Source organism: Acanthisitta chloris, unplaced genomic scaffold, assembly GCF_000695815.1.
Source record: "Acanthisitta chloris isolate BGI_N310 unplaced genomic scaffold, ASM69581v1 scaffold14730, whole genome shotgun sequence".
Lineage (NCBI taxonomy): Eukaryota > Metazoa > Chordata > Aves > Passeriformes > Acanthisittidae > Acanthisitta > Acanthisitta chloris.
In genome coordinates, this window is record NW_008651208.1 from 7,732 (window position 1) to 29,779 (window position 22,048).

A 22,048-nucleotide genomic window follows, 5' to 3' on the forward strand; every position below is an offset into this window, starting at 1 on the left:
GGGGAAGTATAGAAGGAGATGATGTAGTGAGATGAGTGTAAGAACAATCCAGAGGGGCTTTTAGGGAAAAAGAATTGCAGCCTTCTCTATACAGCACTCCCCAATAGCACCTGAAATACCAGGATGACATGAGTAGTGTCCAGATATGATTTAGTCTATTCCTACAGACTAAAGAAAACAAGGTAGCAGAACGAATTTTCAGAGTTACAAAAACACATGGGAAAGTACCTTATCAAATCTATTTTTCACCTGCAACACTTAAAAATCTCTTGTCAGGCACAGCATGAAGTCTGCTCATTTTACTAGGGTTTCTGGAAACACTATTGCAAAGGCAAAAAGAAACCTATTACCTCTGTTCTTGGAGAGGGCTATCCATCCCGAGTTGTAAAGTCTGATAAACCCAGTGTTTTTTCTTAGTATAGCACATCTCAGCTAATCAATGTTTTTATACAGGACCTTGATCCTTCAGTTGCACCAGGACCATAGTTGCACTGCACTTGCCCTCTTCCAATCTTGAAGAGCTTCATAACATAGCAATTACGGCTTGGTGCAATTACTGATGTCCTGTTAAAAAATCCCAAAACCAAAACCCCCAAACCACACAAACCCAAAACACTATCCCACCAGCCACTGATCCTCTGAGAATCTTCAGGCAGCTATCAAACTTAACCTTCAAGGACCAGTAGTTCTCCTTCCCACCCTACTTTGTGAGCACAGCTATCTCCATATGGTATCCTCATTGTGTTGGTCAACACAATTTGCAGCAGCATTTGAAAGATCATTTGCAATACAGGACTGTCTGGGTTATTATTTAAGTAACCCAAAGTCACCTGTTACTCCAGCATAATGCTTAAGACTGGTTACTGCTTGGAGCAGATGGTAACACACAGATATCATAGAATCATCAAGGTTCGAGGAGACATCTAAGATCATCCAGTCCAACCATTAATCTTCCACTCTGCTGTAACCCCTAAACCATATCCGTCAGTGCCAAATCCAGATGCCTCTTAAACACTTCCAGGGATGGTGACTCCACCACCTCCCCGGACAACCTATTCCAGTGTCCACCCATCCTAACAGTGAAGAAATTTTTCCTAGTATCTGATCTGAATCTCCTCTGTTTGACTGGTCCCTCTAGTCCTCGCACTGCAGGCCTCACAGAAGAGACCACCCCCCACCTCTCTATAACCCCCTTTCAGATAGTTGTAGAGCAATGAGGTCACCCCTGAGCTGCCTCTTCTCATGGCTAAACAAATCCAACTCCCTCAGCCATTCCTCACAGGACACGTTTTCTAGGCCTTTTATGAGCCTCGTTGCCCTTCGCTGGACTTGCTCCAGTGCCTCAATGCCCTTTATAAAATGAGTGGCCCAAAACTGAACACAGTACTCGAGGTGTGGCCTCACCAGTGCTGAGTACAGAAAGATGATCACTTCCCTAAGTCCTGCTGGCCACACTATTCTTGATACAGGCCAAGATGCCATTGGCCTTCTTGGCCACCTGTGCACACTGTTGGTTCATATTGAGCTGCTGTCAACCAGTACTCCTAAGTCCCTTTCTGATGAGCAACACTCGAGCCACTCTTCCCACAGCCTGCAGCGCTGCATGGGGTTGTTGTGTCCCAAGTGCAGGACCTGGCACTTTGCCTTATTGAACCTCATGCAGTTGTCCTCAGTCCACTGATCAAGTCAGTCCACATCTCTCTGTAGAGCTTTCTAACCCTCAGGCATACTGACACTCACACCTGAGGGTGCACTCAAACCCCACATCCAGAACATCAGTAAAGATGTTAAATAGGACCAGCCCCAGTACTGAGCCCTGGGGAACACCACTGTGTAAGACCAAAAGCCTGTGTGATACAAAACACCTTAGTGTAAGGTGATTTCTCCACACCACCTCCCCACCCCCCCTATAAACTCAAAACCTTATGCAAACCAACACTTCAGGCCTCACTCTAAATCATCTCAAGATTTGATGCTTTATCCATCTTTGTCACTTATTTACTTACTTATGTATAATTCCTATATTGCTTCTTCCAGAGTTCTAATCTTTGATAAATTGTCTACACCCAATAAAGACACATTTTACTCTGTACACAGACATGTGGACAGTTTGCAGAGTAAGAGAGACTCAAGAGCTACTCACCCTTCATCACCAGTCAGAATGACACCTGTCACATTCTTCACTGACCCAGTACAAATAATAAATTAAGATCAAACAGACCAGATTTCATCTGTCTCTTGAACAAGACCTTCAGAGCAAAAGATGAGATGACTAATAGCGGAATTTTGCCTTGAAATCCACATACCAGAGTAGAAGAGTTCTTCATTTGAGCCATACAATAGACAAATGAGATCTGTATCAAAGACTTCTATCTCAAGTGTTTTCTGTATTAAAGAGGACTGCACCACATTTGGCTTTCTATCTAATCTCAAGAATGTTTGATTTGTAACATGATTGCCTTCCTTTTGGAAAATAAGTGGGCATTTTCTGAGCAGCTTCACTGAATCTGTGTTTGATTAAGGCTTGACAACGTTGGCCTGATAAAAACCTAACTAAAAATAACCCAGCAGAGCAATGCCAGCAGACTTGCTATTTTGAAAAAAGGCCAAAATGCCAACCTGTTCTTGGGCACCAAAACTCAAGGCATCTAAACAAAAGTAATAGATCACCCTCAAGGCTTTGGAACAACTTCAAGATTTTTACTAGACAGCAATATTAAAACACACAGGAGAGTTCCCTGCCATAGACTGTCATAGGCAGTCCAGACCTCCATCTCTCAGGCTTCTCATAGCACATAACTCTGTCTCTGTGCAACACAACATTTCTAGTACCTCACATTATGCAGAAAAGCCTAAAGAGAGAAATCACGTTTCATCCATCACCTCCCAAACCCCAGCTGCACAACCCTTTCCACTTTTGCACTAGCTCTGAAAATCTTGATCATGCAGCGAGCTGATTCAATTTGCTAATTAAGAAAGATGTTCACTTTTTTCTTTTTTAAAAAGTCAGTTTCCTATCAGTTTAACATGCTAAATCATCTCGGTGCAGACTCAACAATAAAGCTAGATGCAAGTAGGAATGTAAATCATTAGACTGAAAACGAAGAAGGTGTACAAATTCCTCCTTCTCTGGTCATAGCAGGAACTCTGCTTGATATTATCTTTAAGGATAAAATGCCCTGGAGAACTGCATCAGCAGTATCCAGATAATGTTGTAGTCCTGGGAAGAGAAAGGGCCTGGAATGTTTATCTGAACAGATTTAACCCTGACCTACTTGGCACAAAGCACTTGACAGCACTCTAAGAGAACAGGTTCCCAAATGCTGAAGACAAGACAAAACGCCTTATTATGGAGATTTTAAATCCCAAAAGTCAGACCAGCATGAGGGAAAGAACTGAGGTCAGTGCTACACGATTTCAGACTGTAACATCTGTCATTGAGGCCATCATTATGGTTTTCAATTATTCACTGGATTCCTAGTCCAGAAAAGTAGGGTCTCCTGTAAGCAGCTCCTTCACTATCAGAAGTGAAAAATGACACTTCAAAAGCCCAAGTTACACCACAGATAGCATGTATACAAACTGAAGGGGGTGAAATACAATCTAACCTACTACCACTGACTCACACGTTAAGAGCTCCTATGGAGTATTTATACTAAGGAGACTGTGCACACAGGCTTACAAATCTGATCTCTGTGCTGGTATACACTGCATGATCAATTGATTTTGCATTTAGTTTTCGGTTTTCAAATACAAAATAATTATCTGAATGAAACATATGCAGGTTTCCAAGGAAGCCACTTCATGATAGTAACTACTTTGAAACTTCAGTGCTACTGAAAATGCTCTTGCTTTGCAATTTAAAAAAGTCTTAACTTCAAGTAGCTCCAGAGAGAATTTCTTAAGTTGAATCAACTGCTCAAAGCCCCTCAAACACTATTTTAAAAAGTACATAAAATCTGGAGGAAAATTAATATGGCAAGTGAACAGATTACCCTGCATTGCCAGTAAAATGAAACCAAAAACCAATGGCTAAGTATTCTCCAATTTGTATTTCTGAATTATATTTTACTATGGTAAAAGGAGGCTCGTGGTATTTTCACTCTTCCAATTTTATTAAGGTATTTTAAAGCTTGATGGTTTGGAAAGTTAGTTTGAGTCCTAGAAACAACAGGCCAACAAAAGTACCTGGCACACAAACCAAATCCAAAGTCTCTCTTCCCATAGTGCTGTGTGGCTGCAGCTGAAGATGGAAATCACTAAGGTGGATTAATTCCCCTTATCCAGTTCAACACAACACCTCAGGTACCACTGCTTACTAGAGCAAACCCTAACCAGACTAGATGACATGGATGAAAAGTAGTTGGTTCTAAAAGAAAGTTCATTCACACCTATGTTTGAGAATGATCAAGATTTATAAGTAAGCAAACACAACATAATGCTCAATTGCTTACCAAAAGAGGCAAAAACTATACTGACTTACCCCAAACCAAGACGTTCTACAGCTGCACAACAGCAAACCTTTTAACACCAACAGGACACGTTCTAAGAAACATGAGAGCCACAGATGGTTTTTGTCCCCCTTTGTTATTAAAACATCATGTGTTTTAATTTTTACCTATTAAAAACATTACCAAGTGCAGGACTGCAAACACTTATTATCAGTTATATTTAAACCTTTCCTGACAGACATTTGTTTGCTCTGCTCTTTAAAATTTAATTACTGACATAGAAACTTTGTGGTTTCCTTAGGCTGTACCTTTAAAACCTGAGATGGGAACTATATGTTGTCACACTTTCAAAGAAAGTAGTAAATAAAAATCAAACATCCAGAACAATCTTTGTAACACTTGACACATGAATAAAAAACCCAAACCCTTAACTTCTCATAAAAATATGGGGTTTAGTTATGAAGTGCTTTGGTCTTAACAAAACAGAAGACATCATCTCTTGAACAAAAAACTGTACAAAACCAAAAGCAATTACTGGTATGAGGCAGAAGTTTAACAGTCCTGATATATGCTAAGAAAGTAATAGAAACTCTCCTCCCATCACTGCAAGCAAACAAGAATCCTGCACCTGAAACTTCCCATTCAATATCTGAAGTGTTTGTCAAATGGCAAAGAACCAACGATAACGAACTATTCGATCACCTATGAGAAATGAAAGCATTACGTTTTAGTGATTTTTTTCGTTAATAAGCTATTTCCCTTCAGCTGCTAAAACAGACACCCTCTGGAGAAAGAGGAAACACCTCACTGTTATCCAAATTCCTCCCCTGGTATGTATCACAGCATTTTAGAACTACTGACAGCTTTGTCTCAAGAGCTGCTGAATGTAAGAACTGTGCTTCTGCACTCCACCATGAAAAGGTCCACACGTATTTCCATTCAAGGGTAGTAATCTATTTTAAAACAAGAATTTATTGTGTTATAGTATAAAGACACTAAACACAAAACAAAGTATTTAACAACATGAATATTGACACAAAATAAAAGCAAGATAGTTTCAAGCCAATTCCGTAACCATTTCATATGAGAAATTCCAAGTGAAAGAAAGTTACATACACAGGGTCACCCTACAGAAAGGATGGCACCACCTTCATCTAATTCAGGCCCTATTTCAGGACATCATAGCATTGTCAGAATAGTTGCATTATTTTGAGGGCTTGAGTGGTATATAGGCTTTGTCTTGGCCCTCTCTATACAGGTGAACTTACCCACAGATCTACAAGAGAACCAACGGAGGCGTTTCTACTGTAAACTAAAAGACCTGAGGTACATTCTCTTCTAATCTACCTGGCATTTGTTTGATCTAAGTATATTAAAGGGGGTGGGAGTTTATTAAAGAGCAGCATAAACTTGGTTATTTAACTTCCCTGTAGTCCATGTGACAGCACAGGTCAATAAACTTACAATGCTTTGCACTACAACGCCAATCTTCAACAAAATACATACAGTATGTCATAAAGCTTCTGATACTATATCTTGTAGTTTCATAAGCCACCATATGAAAAGATACATGAATCTGAGATGTACTTGAGCCATTTCTTCAGTCATTACCTGATGTCACATTAAGATCTCTTTCCTGTGGACCATTTTGATAGGATTCATTATGTGAACCATTCATACATGAATTTCTCCAAGACGAGTCAATTGTTTCAATCAATACAGAGCAGCTAACATGAATATACAGATTAAGTATTGGGTTACTGCTCATTCATATGAAATGTTTTCAAAAATAACCAGTTTGATTAACTCACAACAATAAAATTTTGCTAAACAAAAAGTTAAGAGTACTTCATTTGTTTACAACGACTTTTTTTTTGGCTCTTAAAAGAAACTGAATTCTATGTTTCAAAGGCTCGTTGTGAAAATATATACACATATCAAATTCTTATCCAAAGCTAGATTTTACCATTGAGTTTTAAAGGCCAAGAGATATTTTCAGTACAGTAGAAAAAAAATAGCAGTTCCTGAAGTATATTGTAGCCTCACTTCACTGCCAGTATCTCTAATTCTGTTGCTGTACAAAATACTTCTCTGAAGCAAATCCATCTGAACTCTATCCACCCTGAGTTAAGCATCTATACTTTTTCAAAATGTTTGAAACAATAGGTAACAGAGAAGTATGTACAAGGCTATAAAACTTGTCAGTTATCATACAGCAGGTAAAAAAAACCAACAGTATTTTCAGCCAATTTTGTTTGCTATTGTAGTTATCCATTTTGGATTGGGTTCAGGGATTTATTTTTTTTTGCTTTTGTTTGTTTGCTTTTACATCAAGTAGTTACTTTAGACATTCATGCATTAATTGCTTGATGTTTCTTTTGAGTGCAACAATAAGGCAACAGTAAAAAAAAGTCATAGAAATTTTTGCATATGTGTAAAGGTATTAAGTTTACAAAAGTGCTTCCTAAAAAGACAACCTAATTGCAGTATCAAAATATTACAGAGTGCTGAGAACAACTATCATTTCAATAAATGTTGCTCCACTGAAAAATGTCAATCTGATTAGGCTTTTTCCCCTTTTTTTTTGTGAAAAGCCTGGAAAAAATTGGCATGGCTGCGTGGGACAAGCAAGTTAAGAAAATATACTTAAGTCTAAACTTAAATAAGAAGGTCCACACCTTTTTGTGAAAACTTTAAGCCTCTGTCAAAAATGTATTTTTTTTTCTTTTTATAGTACAGGATTAAAAGACAAGATGATGCTTACAAGATAAAGAAACAATTTACATGAAAATATCTTCTGACAAAGCTTTTCAATCAAAATATTGTTTTGTAACATTCAAACATGACATACAACACAAAAGAAACAGTGAATGCAAACAAAAAATGTTATATGGATTGCTTTCGAACACATAAATAAATGAAATATTGGTGTAGGCAGTAGGGCTCATGCTGATGGCTAGCAGGAAATAACAGTGTGCAATCTATTTGGAAAAAGCTCTAAAGTACAAATTACAAGCCCAATTACGGACTGCAGCAAGTTCAGTTATATCACTGCCATCCTCTATCTCCAAAATAAAGTCTCGTTTAAATCACTCATACCCTTAATTACTCATACCTTTGCTTCAGAGATATGAATAACTATATACAAAAAGTAGTTTTATTTCACCATAGGGATAACATTGTGCCTCTCTGCCAATGTCACTTGAAAAACCGCCCATGTCAAAACAATTTGACAGCAGATAAACAATTTAATAAATATGTAACGATCTTATTACAGTCCTTCAGCTTGGCATGTTAACTCATGCTGCTAGTTCTGTGATCACAGTGCATAGAATCCAAATATAAAAGAATGGGCTGGATTTAAGGTAATTGTCAATCCCTTGCTTATAATCCAAATATATCCAAAACTTTCCTAAGCTCTGTCATGTATCAATCTTGTTTGTGGCAGGAGCAAAACCTTTCCCTGGTACAATGTCCATTGCCGGCAATGGATGCACCAAAACCGCCAAGGAGCTCAGTGTTATTGCACAATATATGAAGACCTGGAATTCTTCCAAAAGCTTAAAATAAAAATAATGGAATTATTCTGACATTTCTGGACACCTGCATTAATACTGTATGACTAATTAAAGCATGTCAGTTGCATGGACTGAACCAGCGATCAACATGCGCCCAGAATGCACACTAGTAAAAATGCAGTCAAAGGAAGTAGTCTTCGTTGCCTATAGGTCACTTCCAGTCAAAGGTTAAAGTTCAAAGACTGAATGATCAAAGTGCTCATTTTCTCAGTAGGACTATCTTCTGCTACGAGGATCACAAAATGGTGGCATCAACATGTGTCATCTTTAAAATAAAAGAAGAGCATTTATGGAGAACATATAAACATTCTAATTCCAAATCAGCAAGGTGCTATATGCAGAAACAATTCTTGGCATAGACAGTAACATGCAGTGGATATACAATGATTGAGTAATTCTGTCGTGCTGTTCAATAATGACTCAGGAAAAAAGAGGAGAGAATAACGAAGTAAACCTTCCCAAACACACATATACCCCCAAACGTATTAGTATTAGCAAATAATCCCCTAAAAGCACAGTCATTTCCACACGATGTTTAGAAAGCCACTCAACCAGGAAAATGAAAACTCAAATATGCTTAACATTTTGCACCCGTGAAGTAAAGCAGGTCTACACCAGTGACCAAACCAAGACATCCTTTTATATGGAATGCATAGGGATAAGAGCTGGCAGAGTGAGCTGCTTCTGAGACATCCTCAACCCTTTCTGCATATATAGTTTGATATATATGTATGTATATTAATTTATTTCTCAAGAGAGAGACAAAACCATAGCTGACAGAATTATGCAAAAATAATAGGTTACAACTATAATCCTAAAATCTTAAACCCGAAAATAACTTATCTTTGCAAAATTTAAGATACTGTGATTGGACAGAACATACTACAAAAAGCATATTCTATGCCAATCTTTTCTGCATTATGCTCCATATTAAACATTTGTCTGTGAATGGTCTCCCTTTTCAACTTTCTCTTTCAACCTGAGGTATATTTGCATCTGACAACTGGAAATACTAAGTTCTTAACAGAAAGCAAACTTACTGTCTACTTATTTTTAAAGCACTTCCTTGGAACCTTGCACACTCAAAAATGTAGCCTCAAACATTCTACATTCTCATGGGAAAACATTATGCCATCAATACTATTACTGCTAAAAAACCTCTTCATTTTTATAGTAGGTTACTGTACATGTCAAAAAAATGGACAAGAATGCAAGAAAGAGAGAAAGGGCAGTCAACAGCTTTATGAAGCCAACTTCAGCCTGGATGCCCAAGTAAACTGCACCTGGAAGATCCTCCTCTATCTTTAACACAACATGAGCAACTCTCAGATTGAAATTCAACATGAAAGTCAATGCACAGTGGAAAGAGACACTGGGTAGGAAAGACAATCTATAAATATTTTCAGTTATCAAAGCTCAGGAGTTTTAAAATGGAGCTTGTGACAACAATTTCGTAGCAAACAAGGCTCCATAAACCTGCTTGTGGAATAAGTTGCTGTGTTGGAGCAGGGATGAAATGAGAGATTAAAGACTCTGTAATATATGCAGACACATATTTACATGTCAGAATATGTCTCTAAGTGCCACTTTATCACTCTGTGTTCATATGGGTTTGCTTTACATCAGCTGTGAACCATGCACTACTTTGCTCCAGACAAATAAATTCCAGGCACCAACTGGAAAAAAATATTTTCCTTCAAATGCATATAGTAATACAGATGACAGACTTCTTCCCTACTCTTCAAAACAGAGGGATCCAGGGTCACATTAGAGCTAACCCAGTCCAATGGGTGGCTGACACCAGAAGGGGCAGAACCAGTCTGCATCTCCCTCCACATGATCTTGTATCAGCACTGGCATTTATTTCACCCAGTGGTTGGTTACTCTTGGACAGTTGGTTTTCTTTCTTGGTTGGGATTACTTTTTCTCCCCTGATTTACCCAGCCCAGTGTGCTTCAACCACAAGACTGGATACATGACACTTCAGTTGAAGTGTGAGCAGAAAATGAAGATGACAGAGTCATCTTTTCACACTTCCCATTTTAGTTTAAACCACCATTTCTTCAAACCCTTTAAGAAAACATTGGCCATTGAAAGCTCAGGCCCTGGCAGTCTTGTTCTACGTACACAGAAGAGAGAAACAAAATAGAATCAAAGAATCATAGAATTTAAAGGTTGGAATGGATCTTACAGACCATCTAGTCCCAACCCCCTGCCATGGGCAGGGACACCTCCTCACTGGATCAGGTTGCTCAAGGCTTCATCCAGTCCGGCCTTGAACACCACCAGGGTTGGGGCAGCTACCACTTCCCTGGGCAACCTGTTCCAATGTCTCACCACCCTCACAGGAAAAAAACTTTTTTTTCTAATATCTAACCTAGACTTTCCCTCCTTCACTTTGAACACATGACCCCTTGTCCTATCTTTGCAGTTCTCTCAGTTCTCTCATTGTAACTGAGAGAAGAAGCAAATGACACAGAAAACCTGAAGGGAAAACACTCTAGCATGTGTGAAATTTTGTCTAGTGGATATCAGACATGATTTATGTTTTCATCTAGGAATTTAAAGCAGAGGGAGCCCAATGAACTTTTAATCACGAAGCTAGACAGTACAAGTTATTTAAATGAACAGACTTGATTTCTCTTGCCTCAGGTTGGTTTCTAGGTTGCTCTGAATTTGAGCAGGTTGTAGGGTATCCTGACTTACAGAAAACAGACATTTGACTTGTTCAGTGCACTATAAGCAGCCTGATGGTTTTGAGCCACAACAACACAGCAACTTTCAGAGTCAGATAACCCTCATTTATTTTCATACTAATTTGTTTTGCTTGTTTAACTCAAATTGAATTTCATGATTAAGAAATCACAGTAGTATCTGCAGACTACTCCCCTTCTACAGACTTCTAGTCTGAATCAAAATGAGACTAGTACAAATTAAAAGTAGACAGAACATATTTTAATCACAAGATAAAGCCAACAGATGGAACCTTCCTTGTTTCTCTCTAAAAAGCAAGTGCAAATAAATTTAACAATAACTCTCTCAAAATTGTCAACAAAGAGCAAACAAAGCTAGAAATGGAGAAGCACCAAACATGTGACAGAAGTGTGAAAAGAGAGACAGAGGAGAAAGTGATTGCTGAATAATCTGAAGATGAAAAACCCATTATAAACAGTTCCAAGTTTCCTAAATACATCTTAATCCCATGACATATAGCACACCTCTTACCGTAACTGCGGTCACCTGTTTTCAGAGATACCATTGGAGTATTACAAGAAACTGAGTTTCATTCTGCTGCATTACCATAAATCAAACCCCCATGGGTCTCAGCAAGTATTATGAAACTCTCAAGTTTTTTTTTGTTAAGGCATCCACAGCCCTTTAAGAATCTTAAGAATTTTAAGAGTAAAAGCGTTGGCATCTACCTCTCCAGTCATGAACTCTCACTATCTCAGAACGCCTGGTCTCATTTCACATAGGGGACAGAACAGGTCCCAGGGTGGGGGAGGCAGTGAAAACAGAGGATGTCTTATGATGGAGCTTTCAGTGAAAGGTAATGATGGGATCAACTCCTCCTGCACCACTGTAGCATCCAGTATTACCTGCTCTAACACATCCCTTCCCCAAACACTTGGGTTTCCAATAACTACCATTCGTATAGTATTTTCCTAGTGAAACCACTGGCTTGACAAGGGAGAAGAGAAGCAAAGTACAGCCCATCTCTATCCTGTCTTTCTCTCTTTCCTCACCAATGGAGTGGGTAAGATAAGCACATACAGCCAATTGCAGCTCTGGGTAGAGGATGACAAATGCTGAGGCATAAGAAAGAAACCACACAGTGTAAAGCCAGAGAGTGAGCACATGGAAAGAAGAGAAAAAAAACCACACAAAAGGAAAAAGAGGCAAACCCCAAAACAAAACTAACCAAAGAAAAAAAAACCAACACAATACTAGCACTGTAGATGATGCAGCAATTTTAGTAAGGTGGATTTTTTTTTATCACATACACCTAGAATCTTATTACTACATTATTATTAGCTCTCAGGAGCCTTTAAAATCAGTCAACTGTCCCAGACTGGAAATTCTGATTACAAGTGGAAATCTATTAAAACACATAGCTGTTCACAAATATATAGGTATCTTTTCAACACCATAAAAGCTCTTGAAGTGTTAACAACAACAAAAATCACAGGTTTAGAGCTAAACGTAGTTTCATTATGGACCTTCCCCGACCCCAAACTTAAGACTTGCCATGGACTAATACAGTTTACAAGAACTTTCATTCAAATTTAATCTTACAATGTAAAACATGTAAGCATGTGTCTGAATTCCCAACAGGAATTATTAAATTATGATATCACATAAAAATCACAGCAGAGTATCTCAGAAACATGAATCTAGTAACATTTTGAAATTTAAAAACATAGTTTAAGGCTCTGAATACATTTATTCTACTTTCCTACATTTTACTTGCCTTCGACCTGAAAAGAACTTAAAAATTCCTGGTCCTAGTTAAATACTTACCATGATACCACCATTTTGTTTTCTTTGGATTCTTGTTACATGTTCTTACATAAAATGAGTTATCTGGAGGTCGCCTCTGCAACAGAAGAAAAGACCTACAAATAATCAAACAATCCTCATATTGTAATACATGAGCTATTTAATAAGCTTATGAAAGGTCACCATGTGAATGCAGTGAAAATGAGGTAACAGGGAGGACTAGACCTTTGGGGAGAAAAAAAAAAATCTCTTGAAGATCCAGGTAACAAATTCTTACTGAAGACACTCCAAGCCAAAAAAAAAAAAAAATGAAAAATACTAAACAGTTTGGAGATAAATATGGGGAGAAATAAAAATAAAAAGAAAGAAAACCACCCACAAGAAAGAAACAGCTGCTGTTCAAAAAAATCTGAAATTAAATTCCTTTGAAATCTGGAATCTTATTCTGATATATTAGATCCAATTCACATCTATAATGCTCATCTTGGAATGGGTGAAAAAACAAACTTAAACACCTGTATCTGATCAATACTTCATATTCTTCAGCTTTCTTCCTAAGTCTCTTCATTATACAAAACAAAAGTCACAAGCTAGAATACAATACAGAGCCATTTTGGGGTGTTTTTTCTCCTACATACACATGACTAGGACTGACTGGGATGTGACATAAATAGACATGTTTGGATAGCAGGTATGGACAAGTGCTAATCACATCTAACTTCCACAGACAGTCCATTGCAAAAGAAATGGTCAAGAGTAAAATACCCTTTACAGATAAGGCCTAAAGTATTAGCACCACACGTCAATGATCAAAATAGCAGCTTAGCACCACTTACTATCCTGAAATGAAAATTGTCATGACCACTGAAAGAGTGCAGCTGCAAGGCCTTACAAAGACCTGCACTAAAGACATTTCAATAGTCATGTAGCTCTGCCTGTAGAGGCAGGATAATTTTACAAAGAATTGTCCTAAACCAGGATTGAACGTCACAACTAGAAGGGTTCCAGTCCTCTTTTCCAATAATGGTATATAAGCAGGTTACCATGACAACAGTGACAAAGTACTTACTGCACTGTTTATTTTGCAGTTCTAGCTTAGTATTTCTCAATAGCAGAAATGCAGATATAGTACTTTTGCCTACTTTAGAACTTGTGAAATGAAATTCTCACTTTGCAAAGTAGAAGATTATTAACTTTTACTTATTCTACTCCAACAGTGCTAAAAGAGCCCATACCTTTTCTTTGCAGCTGGAAAGCATGCTAATAATGCTAAGACAAACAGATTGCACTGAGAGAGCTGGAGACCAGTCTTCCGTTAGAATGGATAAACAGATATGACCATTGCTATAAACATGAGGATGAACAGGAATATTGTCTCCAGTAAACATGACCTAAAAAGAAGAACAAACATAACTGTAATTTGTTGTCTATATTTTAAATTAACAGTATTGTTTTGGGGAAAAAAATATCATCTTATTTAAGAAGCAGATCTGCCATTTTCACATACACTAAATAATGCACTTTACCATGTTAATCCTTCCAAAAATGAAGGAGCCTAAGTGAAACGTAAAATAAACAATGGAAGCTTGAATAGCTAGTGAAGATGAAGTTAAACAAATGATTAAATATAGGGGGTTTACTATGAAAATTGATACAGTATAGAAAAATGCAAAGGTACCAATGCAAAGACATATCTTGCAGCCTCACTCTTTCATGCCCTAAGGAACAGCTGTCTAGTCAAAACACTGGATTTTAATGATTTTATAAGCCACAACATTATACATCAGGAAGCATAACGAGATTCACAAATGAGTATTTCTACAGTCCTGGACATGACACAAATTAAGTTCTGGACAACTCACCCAGGTTCCAGCATAAAGAGTACAATTATTAACTATAAAATATATGATTTGTGACACCCAAGTATGCTACCAAATAGGAAATATTTTTAAATCTGTACTTCAAATGCAATACATTCTTATTTGACACAAACGAATATGGAAGAACAGCATTTAGAACCTTAACTCCTTTCTATTAAAAGATAGTATCAGAGTCAAAAAAAAGGTTAAAAAGGCAATTTTGACAAATATTGCTCTTACATAAAGTTTTTGTCAAATGCACACCACGACCAATGGAAATAGAGTCAAAGTGCAATCTTCATAGCAGTGTTCTACTGCTGAACTCCTTTTGCAATGTAACCACTGTCATCTTTTATGCAACGACAAAATAAATCTCTACCACTTATAACCATAACACCCAACACTCTTAAGTGTTTCTAAAGTTATACTGATATGCATACAAATCTTTAAACATGTACACAACACACCCACCTTATCACTGATGACAAGAAAGAAGCAATACCTTCATCATATAGGAAGTTGAAGTTAGAGAGCTTAATCTATCTGCCAAATAGAAGGCAGAAGAAAAACTGGATGGGGAATGATAGGTCTTTAAACTGGTATTTCTTAAGCATTGAAGAGCTTACCTTCATAATCCAGCAAGGTATCTCACTTCTAACTAACACCTTCCTTTTAAATGAAAACCAGAACAGGGCATACTAGCTAAGTAACAGCTCGCACACTATGCTAGACAACATACACTTGAAGGCAGGAAACGACCAAGTGATTAAGCAGCAGAAGCGTAAACTGTCAATTAACAGTAAGGAGATTTGCAGGAGAGATAATTAGGACTCAGAGATTTATAGTAGAGAATGACCTTACTGCACAGCAGCATTTTAAAAGAGAGATTCCAGACATCTACAACAATCAACTATCTGTGCTACAATTCAATGTAGATGTATGGATCTAAGTCGCTGCTTAACAATAAATTGCACAGAGCCACACACACAGGTTGGATGATGAGTACAAACTCGTTCCAAGCAGTTACTAATTAAAGTGGCTACTCTCTTGTGGATCACCTATGAGTAGCTCACTGCAAACATGTGAAGTGCAGAAGTACAGGTGGCCAGTTTGTTCTTTAAAGCCTAAGACTGAAAAGTCAGCATTCTAGTTTTTATCATGGTACCTAAAAATATGCAAATTTTTGGTTTAAGTGTCTCTCGCAGCTCCATGCTGCAGTCTTAACACCAATGAGAAAAGCTGCAGAAATCACTCTTAGAACTTTGAGTAGAAACAGATAGGAAAATAACTAAGGCACCCTTGCTTTTCTCCTTCCTTTTCAGAAAAGAAGAAGTGATACTTGAGCACTAATCTTACCAGTCATATTTTATAATGTTTCTCTCAGGTAGTGGAGGGATCGGGGCACACAGCACGTTGCAGTCTCTAAGGACAGCTGCCCCTTCAGTTCTTTGGGCTGCCACGAAAGCAACACAGTATCTAACCACTCTATTTAGAGGCCTCTCAAACATGTCGTGTAACTATGAGCATCCCTACCAGAAGCACAGTATTTCTCAAGCTGTATTAATGGCAACAGAGAAGATGCAAGAGTCTTAAACTAGAAAAAAACATGTTGAAAGCAAGAAGAGAAAGGACAAAGAATCAGTTTGTTGTTTACTCGGCTCCTACATCGCGGTCAAGGGGATCTTCCTGTTTTACCTTGTGTTTCTCTCTCATACGACATGAATATCAACCTCAAAGAAGTCTCCACTTTACACTAGTTTCGTCTCCTATGAAACCAAGTAGACTGTCAGAGCACTATACCTCACTGCAGAATAATTGTTAAAAGTCATCTGAAAAATGAGTTTAATACAAATTAATGTAGCTAAACTTCACATTAAGATATGCAATGATATAATAGTCAGTATGTGTCATACAGCTATAACCTAAAGGCAAGAGAGAAGGCAGTTACCTGAGGCGAATCAAAAGGATACCGACTACTAAACTTAAATAAAAGCTGAAATTTCTCCCCTTCATATAGTGTTCCCGGAGCACCTTCCATGTCTACAATCCACCTAAGGAATAAGGAAAAATGCTGTTGAGTATTGTCGACCGACAAATTAGCAGTTTTACTCCTGGAACACAGGACTAATTAAATCAACTTCAAAACACAGCCAAACCTTCTAAATCCTCTATTAACATTGTAAGAACCACAAAGGTGAGCAATACCTCAAGCCTACACTTGAAAGAAACAAGCTTGGTATTTTACACACAGGAATTGATACAGTGCTGCAAATTATAAATTAATTATGACTTGAGCTCAACACAGACCCCTCAGTTCCCAATAAATGAATGATCATGTGAGACAGCAAAGCTGCAGTAAGAGCGTGTTTGAAAGCTTATTCCTACACATAAACAGGCTTGGAAGGAAACAAACTAGTACACATTTTCTTTTGTGTTGTTTTACTTTTCTGTCAAGGAAAACATCAATACAGTTTATTAAAATGAAATCTGTATCCAAGGGGAAAGGGCAAAGCTTGCCTTATACCTGTGAAAAACTCAGAAATTAAATGGTCCCAGACAGGTAATGGAATCAAAACTGAAAAAGTTACTTGTCTAAAAAGAAAAAGACCCCAGAAAATTAAAACAAAAAAAGGATGATTTGAAACTGCAACGAAGATAGCACCTTAATATACCTCTCTTTCCTCTGCCTCTACTCCTTCCACCATAACAACATGGAAGTAACTGGCAGGTGGAGCTCCCAGGGGACGGGGTGGTGGTGCCGTGCGTCGGGTTTTATTGGGTTTGAGTTGTGTTGTGGGTTTTTTTAATCCAGTTAAAAATAGATGCTTTGCATATTGTTCAACACATACAGCAACACTCTGCTATGCAACTTCTGTCATTTTAGAGTTCTACTGCTGATCACTTCATATCATCCTTCACAGCATCACTTCCTCATTTTTTGTTTTCACCCTTGACTGAGTTTTACACATTTGAGCAACACATTAAGGTAAAGATTCAGCAAGAGACTCCAAAAATGCTCAGATAAGGTTTACATAAGCTCAAGGCAGGCAGATGAGATTTTGCAGAACTGCAGTGTGCTCAGAGAAGTCGACATCTCCAGCTGGCAGCCCTGATGATCCTATTTCCAACCTCTCCATCCTCCTGTCATATACACTCTCTCTGTGTATTTAAGCCGTGCAGGTTTTTTATCTTCTCCGCTATTAGTTTTAGAGGTTTGGGGTTTTTTTGAGAAAAACTGCTTACTTAACTGTCACACTCCTCGAGAGGAATGCATCTTCAACAGTAGCACAGGGACTGCTGTACTACGTTCCATATTTTAATCTTAGGAAGGTGCCTTCAATTTAATCTATCTACGCTCCAGAACACTTAACTCTTCTTATGCCTTCTGCTTTTACATTTACACACACGGTGCACCAATGCTCTTCAGATTTATTGGTCCTTCTGACCCAGAACATGCAGGTTCAAGTTTTTAAAATAGTTTAATTTACTAAGTAGATAGAAGATAACTCTGCCTGGACATTGCTCCTTTTATGGTCAAGGACTCACTAGAACACATCTTTCCTGTGCACTTAACAGTCTGGCCTTCTCAAATTTCTAATCCTTGTGTATTTAAAATAGAAGATCGCTTAATGTTTCGAATGACCCAGTTAGATCATGGGATCCAATTATTTTATTCAACATCTTTAAAACCCAACCAAGTATTGCTACACAAATTTTTACTGCAGCAGTTCAAACTGTAACTTGATTAATGAACTCAGAAGATGCTACCTGACACCAAAGTCCCTCAAAAAGAAAAGAATATGATGATACTGGTGACAGCATGTTTCTAAAACATGGACAATTTCAAAAATCTAGCAGACAGCAAACAGGAAGTTTTTATGTGTATTGAAAGGAATAAAAGTTGTACATGGCAGAAAAAATAATGAGGTAGTACTCTGGGAACAGACAGATCCTATGAAAAATGGAAATCCACAAGCAGGGGAAAAAAAACCCAAGATTTTTTTTTTCAATCTCCTCATCTGCTCTAAACATTGATTTAATAGTTGATTTTTGTTGAAATGAGTGAAAAACCCTTGCAATATTAGACTGAGTCCTTTTTGCAGAATATTTAAGTACTTTGCCTCTCAAAGAAAATCCAAAGTAAAGCAAGAAACACAAGCTGGAAGTTGGCAATTGTACAAGAGTTGACTACTATTTCTACCAAATTCTGGCAAGTGCCATTTCAATTTGGTTTAGTCATATTCACCTGCATAAAGTATCATAAAGAACAATATCATTTAAAAAGCAGTGAGTGCTTATCTCAGTATGTAGGAGGCTCAGAAAAGCCTCATGTAACGTGGTCTGAGTGTCACCATCAAAAATGCAGATGTGAAACATCAAAATTCAGCTCTATGTTGCTTTTAAATTGATCCATCAACCAGTAACAGTTCAGAACATACAGCCTGAGATCCACACTCTAAGAAATGTTTACATCTGCTAAATTGTTAACATTTCTCTAAAATTAAACTAAGAAAATTACGGAAAAGAAATGTCTACACAGCCTAAATCTTCTGAATTTCAGTCAATTTAAAATAAATAGTTTAACACCAGGAACATTTCAATGTCCTGGTATTTCAATGGACAAGACGCACGACATTTAACAACATTTCTCTTCCCGTTTCACTAATCACAGAAAAAACTACAGCAGGGTGGAAAGTGCAAACAAGTGTTCCCAGACAGCTTTGGCTTTTTAAGAAGTTTTCTTCACTTGCTTTAGAGAAAGAAGGTAATGGAAATTAACAGCTACAATAGATATTCTACATAAATAACGCAGAACTCTAAACCAGCTACTCCATTATTCCAATAAATCTAGAGGAGCTTCAGAAGTTAGTAGCTATGAAAGATTGTGAAATTATTTTAGCCTAAAATATGCAGAAGCTATTACCAACTGGCAGTTTGTTAGACATTAAAATGCCTAATAACACTAATTAATTCACTATCCAGTTCCTGAAAGTGTCCCACACATTACTGCAATACATTCATTAAGGAGAAAAATGTTTCCTTGCCTAAACTTAAAGCAAAAATTCATAATGTTACTTGGAACAAGTGGTGAAAATGGCATGAAGAGACTTTCTCATTACTTATACTTTTCGGCATGATAGCAGAAATAAAAGTATATATACTTACTGTGTAATTGAATTTTCTACACTCTTTTCATCTAGAGTCATTCCTGGAGGTGGATCATTTTGAAATGCCAACAGTTCTTTTTGTAATCGTTTCTATAAAGAAATTGTATAGAGTATTTGAAATACTAAGTACAGTTCAACAATAAACATGCACACTAAAGCACATTTCATTATTGAAAGGTAGAAGTTTATTTGAAAATTTAAAAACAAAGGGAAAATGAAAGGTACAAAAAAAAAGGAGGACTCTTCTCCTAGATATCTAACTGAAAAGTCACAGGCAAAAAAACCTCACAAGTTTTAAACTTACTCTTTGGGTCAAATGCAATGGCACTTACATTTGCAACACGGCAAAGTGAAGAGCTGTTGCAATTCAAACTACACAGAGGTATGAATGATTTTGTCACAAATGCTACAGAGATGCCCATCAGAGCTCTACACGTAAGACTGAACACTTCATACCCCCACAACAGCACCAGATTTACATTCTACAAGATTTTAACAGCACAACTCTTCCTCCACTTCTATCAGGCATTTGTGCAAGCCTTTGCCTTGTTCTAAGTCATCCCAGATGCCAGAACAGATAACTAAAACAAGAAAGTGTGAATTGCAGAATATAAACTATTTCCTAACTTTATAGTAACTGCATCTTAGAACCCACTGAGTCACAGTATTTAGAAAAGTGTTACACCAGTAGCTTAGGTAATTCTTACCCATTTTGACAGGGATAAATCAGTCAGTAACTGCAACCAGCTGCTTCCAGAACAACTACCAGAACTATTTCTTATGATCCATGGAGCAAGGGAAATGCACCCTCTGAAATGCTGTTACAGGCACTGCTTTCAGAGTGTATTTTCTCCACATAAACAGTTACACAGTATGTTTTGTCATTTCCAAACCATCTAGATGACAAAAAGTTCAAGGCTTTCTCATTCCTTACTCTCCTTTTTCCTGCCAAGAATTTTAAGGTTTACTGCCTACCAGTTCACTTCCATCTCCTGTGAGTCAAAATGATTTTACATTCAAAAGGAATAAAAATATATGATTTGGAGGTTTAGTATCTCATTTCCATTCAGCATACAGTTTTTTAAAATACATGTTTATCTTGCACTGGTAGCTGTTTCCCAAACAACTCAGTAGAAAGAACTTGAAGAAATCCACAGGGGAAAATAAAGTGTTGATTCGCCAGCATAGAAATGATTCAGTATCTCATTAATATCTTTGAAATAGGACTGCAATAAATTCAGTCACACAAAGTAAAGGCCTTCATACATTCACAATACTTGAATAACTTTGTCTCTATCAAGCAGCCCTGAAAACTTCCTTTGGGCTTCTATTTTGAAAGTTTCTACCTTGAACCCAGATACAGTACAAACAAACTGAAAAAACAATGCTAACATAGGGAAGCTATATACATTTCTAACACACTGAAAAACAGATTAGAATCCTGGTGTTGATCCTTTGTTCTCTGCACAGTTGAAGATCACTTCCAGTCAAACACTAACCATGTTTAACACCACTGTTATGAACTAAAATGCAAAGGAGCAAAGTTACAAAATGATTTTACAATTCCTTAATTTGCATGGCAGAGAGATTTTGAAGTGAATTCTCTTTCTGATGCTTGCCCAGACCATCATCAAACAAACCTCAGTGGCAGTCAACCTGTGTATGCTTTGTGCTGTAGAGAAATAATTTAGAAGTCCAGAGAAGAGTACCTTATATGATAAGGAAAATTCAAACTCCCTTAAAGAGAAGATTTAGAAATATTAGTTAAAAATAGTAAAGAACAAATATATATAAGAACAGCAAATAATTCAGTAGATCCATTTACTTATAGATGTAGACCAACTATACAACTTTGTCTTAAAAAAAGGAGCCCAAAATGCCTTTTGAAATTAAATTAAAACCAGTGACATTAAGCTATGAGTATCTAATCAAGCACAGTAATTTGGAGAGAGGAAATTTTGTTTATTCTGTATCCTATTAAAATTCCAGATTATCAACACTTAAAATATCCTCTCATTTCAAGACTGCCCCTTTGGCCCTTTCTCCAGCAGCCACCTTTTCAGTCTAATACAGTCTCAGTCATTCTTTTATCCACCTCACCAGTGCAAAAATATTCTCTGACTGCTCCACAACTTTTCAGTTCTCACATACTACACTTAAGGTTCCTTCTAAAAAAAACTGTAACACAAGGGAAAAAAAGTAATTAAAGTGTGCACTTGAAGAGCAGAGTACCACTGAAGAGCTCTGTTCCTCTGATCCCAAAACATTTGCTGACACTGGCATGAGGGTCTGTCCATTAATACAAATAATCAGCAGACAAGGGAAGGATGACAGATGTCCTTTATCTGGACTTCTGTAAAGTCTTTGGGGAGAGGTGGATTTGATGGATAGGCTGTTCAGTGGGTAAGGAATTGGTTGGACAGTCACATTCAGAGGGGTTGAAACAAGATGGTCTTAAAGGCCATTTCAAACCCAAACCATTCTATAATCAG

The 22,048-nt window shown here is 37.4% G+C and overlaps 1 protein-coding gene across 1 annotated transcript; it reads right to left on the reverse strand.

The window, feature by feature from the left end:
* Positions 1 to 6,689: 6,689 nt before the first annotated feature.
* UBE2W (ubiquitin-conjugating enzyme E2W (putative)) lies at positions 6,690 to 19,835 on the reverse strand. The gene is made up of 5 exons (XM_009072225.1): positions 19,555 to 19,835; positions 16,337 to 16,439; positions 13,765 to 13,920; positions 12,551 to 12,626; positions 6,690 to 8,294 (listed from the first exon to the last, which is right to left on the reverse strand). The coding sequence occupies exons 1-5, from the start codon at positions 19,593 to 19,595 to the stop codon at positions 8,281 to 8,283; spliced, it is 390 nt and encodes a 129-aa protein (XP_009070473.1). The 5' UTR covers positions 19,596 to 19,835; the 3' UTR covers positions 6,690 to 8,280.
* Positions 19,836 to 22,048: the final 2,213 nt, after the last annotated feature.